This window comes from Dendrobates tinctorius, unplaced genomic scaffold (assembly GCF_039654945.1).
Source record: "Dendrobates tinctorius isolate UK_male_01 unplaced genomic scaffold, ASM3965494v1 ptg000071l, whole genome shotgun sequence".
NCBI classification, from domain to species: domain Eukaryota; kingdom Metazoa; phylum Chordata; class Amphibia; order Anura; family Dendrobatidae; genus Dendrobates; species Dendrobates tinctorius.
The window spans coordinates 8,469,692-8,484,251 of record NW_027361739.1 but is presented as its reverse complement, the minus strand read 5'-3'; the positions used below and the strand labels follow the sequence as shown (position 1 = coordinate 8,484,251).

The window sequence follows — 14,560 nt, the reverse complement described above, 5'->3', positions numbered from 1 at the left end:
ATGACTTTTTCAACCATGTACAGAATTAAGGAGAAAGACATCGAATCTGATTTTTGGATCCCGGTGAGGCTACTCCTGTCAGTTTGAGCCTGGTATATTGTAGTTGCTTTTCCTGACAGCAGGCTGTGTGCCTGTCTCTGCTGCCCATGTTCCTGCATTCTGGGATATTGTAAAGCATAATTAATCTCTGGAGTTCTTTTCACTTCACCAGCTCTTCAACTGCTTGTCTGTCTGTCCCAGCTATCCCCTGCTCTTCACTACTAAGGATTAAAATGGACGTCAGCATCTGATAAGATTCTCGGAACTTAAAATAAAAGACCTGAAAAGAAAAGAAAAATATGGCTAAATCTGTAGGTTTTGCATCTTTTTTATTTTTCCAGCCTTCTAATGTGCTCTGCCATGTACCCGCCACTGCACTTACACATTTAACTTTGCCCATCAGCTCTACCATCTGAATGATTTCTCGGATGCATTTTATTGCTACCCTGGAGGCATCGAAACTATCCTCCTTTTCCCTCCACCCTTCCCAGTCTTTATATACTGAGGTCTTCCACTGATGTGTTGTGGATATTCAGACAAATATATTCACAGAGTGTGATGCTTTTCTAGTTCTCCCCACCCCTTCCCTCATCACCTCTGCTGGCTCTCGCATCGCGGACTGAATCTGGCACCGTCTGGGTTTTGTGTCACAGGGAAGGTGGGTGGGTGAAGATCTGAGAAAAATAGAGAGCGATTAATTCAAGCGCTTGGTCATCAAGGAAAGAATACTCCGGTGAAATCCACCTCAAGGGACCACAGACACTGGCTGCTGCACCAGTTAACACACACAGCTGAACACTGGTTTGCTCTCCTTTTTTATTCATCAGTCTGCTTGGTTTTGTTTAATCACATTTCTTCCCTGTCTGCGTGTGAGAACGAGGTGGAGAATGGAGCAAGAGGGAGAAAGGATGAATTCTGATTCTATTGGCCGGTGTCTATTTCTCTTCCCACCCACAGCAGTTCCACCTCACCTTGGTGTCTCCCCACGCACATCCAACCCTCCTTATCGCAATGAAGAAATCTACAGCCAGAGTTTCTATGGATTTTATTTATAAACATTTACCCCCAACTGGCGATCGTTGAGTTGACAGCAGGCTTTGGTGGTTGGGAGGGAGAGACTACAAGGGGGCTTCTTCTTCTCCTGTGGTATTTCATGTAAAGAGGGCTAAAAACCACCCAAAAAAATCAAACTGGAGGTAACAAGGCTGTACCTCCCAAGTGGAAAAATGGATCTGAAGGAGAGTCCCAGTGAGGACAGCCTGGGGAGCCTCCACCCCTCTAGTATTCAGATGTTTGCCAACACATCCACGCTCCATGGGATCCGGCATATATTTGTTTATGGCCCACTGACAGTTCGGCGCTTCCTGTGGACAATTGCCTTTTTATGCTCGCTGGGCCTCCTTCTTCTGGAAAGTTCAGAGAGAGTGGCCTTTTACTTCTCCTACCAACATGTTACTAAAGTGGACCAAGTGGTGGTAGAGAGCCTGGTCTTTCCTGCCGTTACCATCTGTAATCTCAACTCCTTTCGCTTTACTAAAATCACAACTAATGATTTATATCATGCAGGAGAACTGCTGGAGCTACTTGACGTCAATGGTCACATACTTGAACCTCATTTGGCAGACCCAGAAGTCTTGGCCATTCTTGAAGAGAAGACCAAATTCAAGCAATTCAAACCGAAAACCTTCTGTATGGGTGAATTCATGGAGAGAACAGGCCATGACCTGAAGGACATGATGCTTTATTGCAAGTTCAGAGGACATGAGTGCAACTACAGAGACTTTCAAACCGTGAGTACTATTTGCCTGGATCTCACTTTGGTTTTCATGAATATTTGGGAATAAAATAGCATTATGAACTTAAATATTTAATTGAACTTATTTGCTTCCTGGTTATATATAGATGCATAGTATCTTCTATAACGTCAATACGCTAAAATATAAATGTCCTATAAATTTGGATTTGAAAGTTTCTATTTCCTTGGAAGTTTACCGTAAATGCTTTAATTGGCACTTAATAGGCTGTGCATGGGTTCTTGAGATCCCAAGTCAGAGTGGCACATGGCCACAAGGCCTGCCAAATTCCTGTCTAATATAATGTACTGGAATTCCAAGTTATACACATTCTTGCTTGTCCGCAATGTGAAGACAAAGCCAGAGGGCTTAATAAACACAATTGTTTGGCTCAGCTGGAGAGCTGGATCTGTAGGCCAAGGTCAACAGGTGCCTGGCTTGTATCAAATCAGACAATAACCGTATTCATTTCTTCATGATTTGATCATTTGAGTAGAATTTATTGCATCTCTTGGTTTCATACATTTCTTTAGTTATGAAATTCTTGTATATTGTCATCCACCTCATTCTAGTTTTCATGCCTTCATTAAAATAGCCTTCTCCATCTAGGCAATGTCTGTTAAATGCTCTTGTGAGCTTTAGACTTCTTATTCTACTGTGCTGAGAGTTGTCTGTATCGGTCATAGTAGAAGGTGGTAGTGTTGATTCCTTGGTCAGTTTAGCATTGGCATAGATTAGACAAGCTCTGCAATTCTTCCATAATGTAAAACGTGCATTTTGCTGGCAATTCTAAAGCATTCATCCCATGTAAGCAGTGGCAGTAAATAGGTTAAAACTGTTTTGCTGATAAATATTTCACACTGTAAGTCTGGAGACTTATTCTTTTCGATGGCTTATCTGATAAGCTTCTTTCAAGAAAACTTATGGTTTCTAATTAAAAATTGCTGTTTGCATTACCTATACATTGGTTGTTAAATGGTTGTCCAATACATTGTTCACTGGATGGGATTAGGGACAGGCACATTCAGTACTATGTAGTGCATTAGTTAGCCAAATGGCTGCTCGCATAAAGGAGCTCTGGGGGCAAAACTGACACACTGGGCTAGACATGGTGCAGGGCCCGCAGGGGTGGAGTATGATGCGCAAATTTAGGGAGCACCAAAGAGAGAACCCTCTGTGTTATACCCCACCCTCTATGACCCTTTACTCAGTCATCAGTTTTAACCTTTTTTATTTATCCAAGCTGATATTCTGCACATTTTTGTTCACTTTTGCATTGGAAACTAATCATTAGAAACTTCCATTTTGCTGGGCCCCATGACAGAAATATCAAGGCCAATTTATAGTCAGTGGGGTTCATTGGACTCCTATGTGAAAACATGAAAATAACTTACCTCTAAAATACTCTAATATGTAATTGTAGCTGACTGAAACATTTGACAACTTACTTAGGGTACAAATGTACAGTGAAGGAAATAATTATTTGATCCCTTCCTGATTTTTTAAGTTTGCCCACTGACAAAGACATGAACAGTCTATAATTTTAAGGGTAGGTTAATTTTAATATTGAGAGATAGAACATAAAAAATAAAATCCAGAAAATCACATTGTATAAATTATATAAATATATTTGCATTTTGCAGTGAGAAATAAGTATTTGTTCCCTCTGACAAACAAGACTTAATACTTGGTGTCAAAACCCTTGTTGGCAAGCACAGCAGTCAGACTTTTTTTTGTAGTTGATGATGAGGTTTACACACATGTCAGAAGGAATTTTGGTCCACTCCTCTTTGTAGATTATTTCTAAATCATTAAGATTTTGAGACTGATGCTTGGCAACTCGGAGCTTCAATTCCCTCTATAAGTATTCTATGGGATTATGGTTTGGAGACTGGCTAGGCCACTCCATGACCTTAATGTGCTTCTTTTTGAGCCACTCCTTTGCTGCCTTGGCTGTATGTTGGAGTCATTGTCTTGCCAGAAGAAATAGCCACGACACATTTTTAATGTCCTGGTGGTGTGAAGGAGGTTGTCACTCAAGAATTTATGGTATATGGCTCCAACCATTCTCCCATTGATGCGGTGAAGTAGTCCTGTGCCCTTAGTAGAGAAACACCCCCAAAACATAATGTTTCCACCTCCATTCTTGACAGTGGGGATGGTGATCTTTGGGTCATAGGCAGCATTTCTCTTCCTCCAAACACAGCAATTTGAGTTAATGCCAAAAAGCTCAATTTTTGTGAACACGGTCTAAGGGCTATTCCAACAAAATCCACAAACAAATCCTTTTTTATTTTTCATTATTTTAAATTCTCCTAATTCCAGGGCACTGAACATGCAAAAACAAGGTTTCTGCTAAATAAGCCTTTTAACTTATTCTTGAATAGCGACAAAAAGGTATGTTGTAGACAGGTAACAGATGCCGCCCTGCCATGTCCATGTTCTTGTCAGGCTAATCTTGAGTTAAGGGTCGTAATGTTGAGGGTATTGTTAGTGTATAGACAAGATCAGTGACAGGCATGGGCTTTATGGCTATTACTCAGCCCCATTCCTGCCTTTCTAATGCTAGCTCCAATCCTGGATGTTAAACCCCTTTTGATACAGTGGTCATTAGCACCTGCATCTAAAGGTGTTTTGACTCAGCAAATGGGACACCTTCTATCACACCATCACCTCCACCTCATCATGATTGCAAGGTGGTGATGGGTTGGTTTGGAAGCTGTGGTTCTCATCAATGGCTTCTAAAGCCACCCTCTTTGTACACCCTTTAGGCTCTGCCAGAAGTATTGCAGTTTACTGTTTGAACAATCTAAATACAGGTTCAAGTTCCCTAGTGAAATGTAAAAAAACAGTATTACAATTGTTACAAATATAAAAAGGTAAATACATTTAAAAATGATTTCCCTAATAAAAATGTTTTATGTGAAAAATTTAAAAATAAAAATTCATACAATTGGTATCTTCTTCATACCTGCACTGTGAATTATAATTATTTTTAATATTATAAATACCACATGATGAACATAATAAAATAAAATTATATGAAAAAATCATGCTATTGCTGTTTTTGTTTGTTCTACATCCAAATAAAAAAAGATAAAAAACCTATATACCCCATATGGTACCAGTAATAAGTACAGCTCATCCTGCAGAAAACATATCCTAATGGTATGCGCACAGAAAGTGTTTCTTGAGGAGTGTTTTGACACGGGTCTACTCCAAACGACGCCTGAAAGATCACTTAAAAAATCCCTTGAAAGTCTCTTCCTAGCATTTTTCTTCTGTTTCAGGTTTTGAAAAACATGAGAGGGGAACAGAAAGTTCATGTCACTTCTTTGAAGAGTCTCTTGATGGAAAATGCTTAAAACTAGGCACTGTCCAAACAATAACCTGCGAGAAAACGGGCTATGTGCATGCAACGTCTTTTATTTGATGACAGAGCAGCTTGAGATTGCTTTCACAAAGCAGATTCAGGAAAAAGCCTGATGTCTCCTGGCAGTTTAGCTGGCATTTTTGCCACGCATCCACCACCGATGTCTTTCTACTGTGTCTTCTATAACGCAACTTGGGCAGCTTCGTAACAAAGCCATCCAAAGAATAAATGTTACTTCTTTTAACTATCGGTACTCAGGGGTTTCTGAACCGTGAAGTAGTTTAAAGAAGTAACAAAAGTCTAAACATATGCACAGTTATGGTATGTTGTTTTGACATTGGTGTGCATTATGTCCATTTTTAGTGACAGTTTTGTGGCTCCACCAGAAAAAGACGTCATATGCACATAGCCACTGAGTGGAAAGTCTCCAAATCCTTCTCTAAAATACAAAACTCCTCAAAAATTTGGAAACATGGAGATTTCTCTCAATGGCCATATGCAAACTGAATCTTTTTACAGATTTTTTTTTTATATATAGGAAACTGAGCAGATCCTTTAAAGTTTTAACACGTTTTGTATTTTTGAGGAAGATTTGAAGAGTTTCATCACAGTTTCTTGCGTTTAAAAAAAAGTTTTTATTGTGGAAAATTAAAAAAAAACATTAAAACTATGAAAGTTTAAATATTTTGCATGCTGAATTGTGCAACATTTAGGGTATGTGCCCACTGTGTGTATTTGGTGAGGTTTTGGAGTGGAAACAGATTATGTGCACACGGAGTGTTTAAAAGAGTTTTTGAAGCAGGAACTTTAATTCTCAAAGCTCTTCAAAAACACTGAGTTTCCACATCTTGTGCACATAGCTGTTGTTACGGTTCTGCAGCAGAGGACTAGGGTAGGAGGGGGAAAACTGACCCTGCACTGCGACTAGGCTGATACCCTACGATGGAGTGGGTGACCCATTCCTAGTGAATAGACCCATCGAAAATCCTAGGCTAATATCAAGCGAAGACCTATAGATAGGGGGGAAGGGGGTCCCTGAAAGATCTAAGGACTGGGTACAAAAATGGGTCACCTTCTAACAGAAAACACAAAGAAGGCTGCAGAAACAAACTGAAAACAGAAACTGAGACTAGCAGAACCAGAGGTGCCAGAACTGCATTAATTAAACATACAGAAAGCAAAGCAAGGCTCCAAGCCAGAACTCAAGCAGATTAACATTATTGTCCAGCAAGGAATGGGAGACAGGTGCAGGCTAATAAAGGGTGATAAACTCATATATTTTATTCCCTAAAATGATACTTTATTAATTAAAAACCACAAGTGTGGTATACACCAGAAAAAATGTGACAGAAAATGAAAAATAAAAATAAAAATAAAACAAAAGCTTTTGTTTTATTTTTATTTATTTTTTTTTATTTTTTTATTTTTTTTTTTTATTTTTTTTTTTCATTTTCTGTCACATTTTTTCTGGTGTATACCACACTTGTGGTTTTTAATTAATAAAGTATCATTTTAGGGAATAAAATATATGAGTTTACTTGAGAACCCTTGAAGGATTTCAATTTCAGATTAATAAAGGGTGATACAATCACATGACCAAAGGCAAACCCAGCCCCAGGGGAAAAAGACCAGCAGCCAGAACACTACAAGAAAATGGCGGATAGTCACAAACTTAGCAGATTCTAACAGCTGTGTGCACACAGAGTCATTTGAGGAGCTTTTGGAGCAAAAACTTGCTTTGTCTAAACAGAATTCTTTGATGAGTTTTTGAAGTAAAAAATGAGACAAAAATAAACAGAAACTCCAAATGTTTTAGCAGTTTTGAGTTTTTGAGTTCTCTGAGAGTTTCCTCTTAGTTTTTGCTGCAAAAAGACTTTGTGTACCTTACCCTCCTTGTGGAGTGTGTCAGTGAATGCTTTCCAGACATCAGCAGTCTTCCCCATGATTGTGGAGCCTACTGAAACATACTAAGGGACCTTTTTAAATGCTTAGGAAGCTTTTGCAGGTGTTTTTGTTAATTATTCTAATTTGCTGAGATAATGACTTGGGTTTTTATTTGGCTGTAAGCCATAATCATCCACATTAACAGAAATGAACACTTGAAATACATCACCCTGCTTGTAATGACTCTATATAATATATGAGTTTCACTTTTTTTTATTGAAGAACTGAAATAAATTAACTTTTTGATGATATTCTAATTTTGTGAGAAGCATCTGTATCTACTGAGCGGGAGATGAGAAGAAACTCTTGAAATCCTCCTAAAAAATGCAAAGCATCTCAAAAACTTGGACGTTTAGCTCAGTTTTCTCTTAAAAAAAATGGAAAAAAGACCCCCTGTTCATATAGCCACTGAGTGGACACTTTAAGTTTTTGAGTTTTAAGTCTTTGAGGAGGATTTAAAAGGTTTTCACTTGATATAGAGCAAAACCTATTCTGCAATTGTCTATTCCCTTCCCCCCAAAAAAAGAATTAACGTACTTCACAAAGTTATCCTTGAAAAAGTAAACTCATTGTAAAAAGAACAAGACCTTACTCTGATCTGTCAAAGGAAAAATAAAAAACATATGACTTTGAGAATGTAGCAAGTGACTCTTACATAAGTGTCTCAAGAGGGGAGAGCACCATGTCAATGAGGGCAACGGGAAGAAGACTAAGTGTATGTGTACATGATCAGTGTTTGTTCAGGCTTTGACGCAGGCGAATTTCCACAAGAATTTTGCTACTGCGCTCACTTGCGTTTTTGTATGAGTTTTTGTATGAGGCAAAAACACGTGTTTTTGACGCATGCATTTTTGTAAAGGATAGATAGATATTAGGTATTGTATTTTGTGGACTACAAGATGCAGCGGACCATAATCCACACTACAAATTTTGGGGAGGAAAACATTTTTTTTTAAAAATGATGGTGCGTCTTGTAGTGTATTTTTGCGGTAGCTTACCAGGGAAGGCGGCTCTGGTGAAAGAAGCTGGCGGCGGCAGGACTTGGGCAATATTGCGGACCCGCATGCTGTGAGTAGGGAGTGTTTGGGAGTGCAAAGCTTTTACAAAATGTTTGAAGTCCCCAAACTTCCCATCCTTTTCACTACGGTGGACTTCAGGAAAATGGCTGCAGAGACACATATTGAGACCTTGGGAGCCGAGATTTTGGGAGCTGAGAACTTAATTTGCACTTGCGCCGCCTCCGTCCATTTTCCCGAAGTCCACCACAGTAAAAAGGATTGGAAGTGCTGGGACACCACAGACAGTTTGTGGAAGCCAGGGGCTGCCATAGCCTCGCACCAACGTACATACCCCGACCTCACAGCCCGGGTCCCACAGCATCACCCCACTCCTGATGTTGCCAGCTTCCTGAAGCTGCGACCCTGCTTCCTGGGACCCCGCTCCACTGCAGCTGCCCCCACCCCCTGGTAAGCAGTATTTGGATTAAAAGATGCTAAAATTTATAAATACGTCTTATAATCTGGAAAATACAGTAGATAGATATGTGACATATATGAGAAAGATATGGAATAGATAGATAGATAGATAGATAGATAGATAGATAGATAGATAGATAGATAGATATGGGATAGATAGGTAGATAGATAGATATGGGATAGATAGATAGATAGATAGATAGATATGGGATAGATAGAAAGATAGATATGGGATAGATAGATAGATAGATAGATAGATATGGGATAGATATATATGTGATAAATAGATTGATAGATAGATAAATGTGTGATTGATAGATAGATAGATAGATATGGGATAGATAGAAAGATAGATATGGGATAGATATATGTGATAAATAGATTGATAGATAGATAAATGTGTGATTGATAGATAGATAGATAGATAGATAGATAGATAGATATGGGATAGATAGATAGATAGATAGATATGGGATAGATAGGTAGATATAGGATAGATAGGTAGATATAGGATAGATCGGAAGATATGGGATAGATTGGTAGATAGATAATATATTTGATAGATATATATGTGATAGATCGATAATATGTTGATATGGGATAGATAGATATGAGATAGATAGGTAGTTAGATAATATATGTGATGTGATAGATATACATATGATAGATAGATACAGTTGTGGCCAAAAGTATTGACACCCCTGCAATTCTGTCAGATAATACTCAGTTTCTTCCTGAAAATGATTGCAAACACAAATTCTTTGTTATTATTATCTTCATTTAATTTGTCTTAAATGAAAAAACACAAAAAAGAATTGTCCTAAAGCCAATTTGGATATAATTCCACACCAAACATAAAAAAGAGGGTGGACAAAAGTATTGGCACTGTTCGAAAAATCATGTGATGCTTCTCTAATTTGTGTAATTAACAGCACCTGTAACTTACCTGTGGCACCTAACAGGTGTTGGCAATAACTAAATCACACTTGCAGCCAGTTGACATGGATTAAAGTTGACTCAACCTCTGTCCTGTGTCCTTGTGTGTACCACATTGAGCATGGAGAAAAGAAAGAAGACCAAAGAACTGTCTGAGGACTTGAGAAACCAAATTGTGAGGAAGCATGAGCAATCTCAAGGCTACAAGTCCATCTCCAAAGACCAGAATGTTCCTGTGTCTACCGTGCGCAGTGTCATCAAGAAGTTTAAAGCCCATGGCACTGTGGCTAACCTCCCTAGATGTGGACTGAAAAGAAAAATTGACAAGGGATTTCAAAGTAAGATTGTGCGGATGTTGGATAAAGAACCTCGACTAACATCCAAACAAGTTCAAGCTGCCCTGCAGTTCGAGGGTACAATAGTGTCAACACGTACTATCCGTCGGCGTCTGAATGAAAAGGGACTGTATGGTAGGAGACCCAGCAAGACCCCACTTCTTACCCCGAGACATAAAAAAGCCAGGCTGGAGTTTGCCAAAACTTACCTGAAAAATCCTAAAACGTTTTGGAAGAATGTTCTCTGGTCAGATGAGACAAAAGTAGAGCTTTTTGGGCAAAGGCATCAACATAGAGTTTACAGGAGAAAAAAAGAGGCATTCAAAGAAAAAAACACGGTCCCTACAGTCAAACATGGCTGAGGTTCCCTGATGTTTTGGGGTTGCTTTGCTGCCTCTGGCACTGGACTGCTTGACCGTGTGCATGGCATTATGAAGTCTGAAGACTAAGAACAGCAAAAGAACAACAAGGTTTACCCGTACAGGCCTCCAAACAAATGCACTATCAGGATGCAGTGGACCCATATAATAAAGATGGCAACACAGGTGCAAAAATACCAATCAAGCAACTGCTCCAGCCTACCAATACATGGAGGGGGTGATTGCCTGGTATGTTGATGCACAAAACAACTTGTATGCGGTGCTGTTCACACTAAGGCCATGCACAGCATCCAGGCCAGCCTAGTACCAACACCCTTCTATTAGTTCAGGCGGGCTGCCCAGCGCTAACAAAATGCATGCCGTGTGAACAGACACCGCAGTTTACAAAACCAAATGGGCCCAACTGCACCCCGAATAAAAAGTGCAAAAAAACACATTTTAAAAAAATGTGGAGTATTAGCTGATATTTTGGCCAAAATACGTGAGCCCGTAACCTACGTCAAAGATCTCCATGCTTACGGGTACCTAACACTAAATAATAATACAGCACAGTACAAAAAGAGGACTTGAAAATCCTCCAATAATTGCACCTGTGTTGCCATCTTTATTATATGGGTCCACTGCATCCTGATAGTGCATTTGTTTGGAGGCCTGTACGGGTAAACCTTGTTGTTCTTTTGCTGTTCTCATTATTGGAGGATTTTCAAGTCTGAAGACTACCAACAAATTTTGCAGCATAATGTAGGGCCGAGTGTGAGAAAGCTGGATCTCCCTCAGAGGACATGGGTCTTTCAGCAGGACAATGACCCAAAACACACTTCAAAAAGCACTAGAAAATGGTTTGAGAGAAAGCATTGAAGACTTCTAAGGTGGCCAGCAATGAGTCCAGATCTGAATCCCATAGAACACCTGTGGAGAGATCTAAAAATGGCAGTTTGGAGAAGGCACCCTTCAATTATCAGGGACCTGGAGCAGTTTGCCAAAGAAGAATGGTCTAAAATTGTCTAGCCCATTTTTGGAGTTTTGTGTGAAATGATCAATGTTTTGCTTTTTGCTTCATTCTCTTTTGTGTTTTTTCATTTAAGACAAATTAAATGAAGATAATAATACCAAAGAATTTGTGATTGCAATCATTTTCAGGAAGAAACTGAGTATTATCTGACAGAATTGCAGGGGTGTCAATACTTTTGGCCACAACTGTAGATATGTGATTAATTAGTGCCTTGCTTACGTTTATTAACCTTATCTATATATATATATATATATATATATAAAAAGGAATGTGTGTGTATGTATTGGCCACGCCCACTCCACATTGCCCCACCCAATCACTAAGCATCTTTCATTTCACCAAAGCTGTTTAAAAGAAGCTGAGCTGTGATTGGTTGCTATGACCAACAATTTTCCAGCTCCACAACACCTCAAACACAAAGAAAAAACGCAGTATGACAAACGTGCAAAAATACTCTGTTGTAAAAAATACATAACAGCAGAGAGCCAGTGCTGGTAAAAAATGATAACAAGAACAGGGTATTTAGTTGATAGGTTTTTTGCAAAAAATGTCAACAAAACCTCAGCAGACACTGACCAGGTGGGAGAAATCTAGCATCCCAGGAAACATGAGCTCCCAGCCACTGTCTGCCCCCCAGAAAAGAGCACAGAGCACATGTCAGAAATGAATCCCCCCCTCCCTGCCCATATACCCATCACACATCCTCCATCCCATAGTCCCATAGGCACATCTTTCCTCTTAAAGGGATCTCTGGTATGGAAGTCAGGGCAAGTTAACTCTTCGCTCTTGTTCTGACCCCAGGCCCCTCTTAAAGGGATCCCCAGTATGGAAGTGAGGGCAAATCCACTCTGCGCTCTGGTTCTGACCCAAGGCCCCTCTTAAAGGGATCCCTGGTATGGAAGGGAGGGCAAATCCACTCTGCGCTTTGGTACTGACTCCAGGCCTCTCTTAAAGGGATCTCCAGTATGGAAGTTAGGGCAAATCCCTCAGCGCTCTGGTTCCATCCCCATGCCTCTCTTAAAGGGATCCCCGGTATGGAAGTTAGGACCGTTCCACTTGGCACTCTGATTCTGACCCCAGGCTGATGAGATGATGTGGCATATTAGGGGTAGTAGTCCGATGGCTCTGACGGGATGATGTGGGATATTAGTGGTAGTAGTCCGGTAGCTCTGGCTGACAGGATGATGTGGGATATTAGGGGTAGTTGTCCGGTGGCTCTCATGGGATGATGTGGGATATTAGTGGTTGTAGTCCGGTGGCTCTGGCTGACGGGATGATGTGGGATATTAGGGGTAGTAGTCCAGTGGCTTTGACTGATGGAATGATGTGGGATATTAGGGGTAGTAGTCCAGTGGCTCAGACGGGATGATGTGGTATATTAGTGGTAGTTGTCCGGTGGCTCTGACGGGATGATGTGGGATATTAGGGGTAATAATCCGGTGGCTCTGGCTGGCGGGATGATGTGGGATCTTAGAGGTAGTAGTCCAGTGACTCTGACTGGATGATGTGGGATATTAGGGGTAGTAGTCCAGTGGCTCTGACGGGATGATGTGGGATATTAGGGATAGTAGTCCAGTGGCTCTGGCTAACGGGATGATGTTGGATATTAGTGGTAGTAGTCAGGTGGCTCTGATGGGATGATGTGGGATATTAGTAGAGATGAACGACTTTGCCTTTTTTTAGGGTCGAGTCGGGTTTCATGAAACCCGACTTTCGCAAAAGTCGGGTTGAACGAAATCGGCCGACTATAGGGAAAAGCCGGAGGCCGACTAAAACACGAAACCCAATGCAAGTCAATGGGGAAGCAAAGTCGGCTGGGAGTGGAGGACAGTAAACACACCTACAGTGCCCATTTCAATGCCAAAAACATCAATTCTTATTACTGAAGCTTGTCAACTTTAATTTACTTCATAATAATAGTTACGCATTGAAAACTGGTGGTTATTTGGCTAAAGTTGTGGGGGGGTAGGGCTGGCTCCAGGTTTTCGTGTGCCCTGGGCCAAAGAGTGTCAGTGTGCCCCTTTAACACATACCACAACTCATGATGCTCCGATACGGCACAGAAATATAGGTATAGTACAATGACAAATACTTCACTGCTTACATGACATGACTGATCTATTTTAAATTGTACAATGGCTCAAAAAAAGGACAGTATATTACTCCATACAGTATTATGGCCACCACATTGTGCACCAAACAGAATAATTGGTCACATATAATGTTCCATACAGTATATGATGAGCTCCACATAATGCTACAGTATATGATGCTCCGCATGGATGATGCTCCAGTGTGCTATGGGCCCAAATAATGCTCCATATATAATGGGCTCCATTTCTAATGCTCCAGTGTATAACGGGCACGGTAAATGCTGCTCCAGGGTCTGATGTCCCCCATCTGGAATGCTCCAGTATATGATGGGCCTCATGGATGATGCTCCAGTGTATGATGGGCCCTAATAATGCTCCATATATAATGGGCTCCATTTCTAATGCTTCAGTGTATAATGAGCCCCATAAATACTGCTCCAATGTCTGATGACCCCCATTTGAAATGCTCCAGTATATGATGGGCCTCATGGATGGTGCTCCAGTGTATGATGGGCCCTAATAATGCTCCATATATAATGGTCTCCATTTCTAATGCTCCAGTGTATAATGGGCCCCGTAAATGCTGCTCCAGTGTCTGATGTCCCCAATCTGGAATGCTCCTGTATATGATGGGCCTCATGGATGATGCTCCAGTGTATGATGGGCCCTAATAATGCTCCATATATAATGGTCTCCATTTCTAATGCTCCAGTGTATAATGGGCCCCGTAAATGCTGCTCCAGTGTCTGATGTCCCCAATCTGGAATGCTCCTGTATATGATGGGCCTCATGGATGATGCTCCAGTGTATGATGGGCCCTAATAATGCTCCATATATAATGGGCCCCATTTCTAATGCTCCAGTGTATAATGTGCCCCATAGATGCTGCTCCAGTGTCTGATCTGCCCCATTTATAATGCTCCAGTATATGATGGGCCTCATTGATGATGCTCCAGTGTATGATGGGCCCAAATAGTGCTCCATATATAATGGGCTCCATTTCTAATGCTCCAGTGTATAATGAGCCCCGTAAATGATGCTCCAGTGTCTGATGTCCCCCATTTGGAATGCTCCAGTATATGATTGGCCCCATTTTTAATTAACCCAGGCATGGTATGTGAAAAGAGCTCCATGGAGTAATCTGAAGTGTGTGCTGCCGCATCTTTCACTTTTGGTGTGT

The 14,560-nt window shown here is 40.6% G+C and overlaps 1 protein-coding gene across 1 annotated transcript in view; it reads left to right on the top strand.

Annotated features, from left to right (window-relative positions):
- Window positions 1–300: 300 nt before the first annotated feature.
- ASIC2 (acid sensing ion channel subunit 2) overlaps window positions 301–14,560 on the top strand; it is a 1,315,134-nt gene continuing 1,300,874 nt past the window's right edge. The window contains exon 1 of the mRNA XM_073582366.1: window positions 301–1,829. Coding sequence (XP_073438467.1) covers window positions 1,266–1,829 — 564 coding nt within the window. The 5' untranslated portion in view covers window positions 301–1,265. The remainder of the gene's footprint in view (window positions 1,830–14,560) is intronic.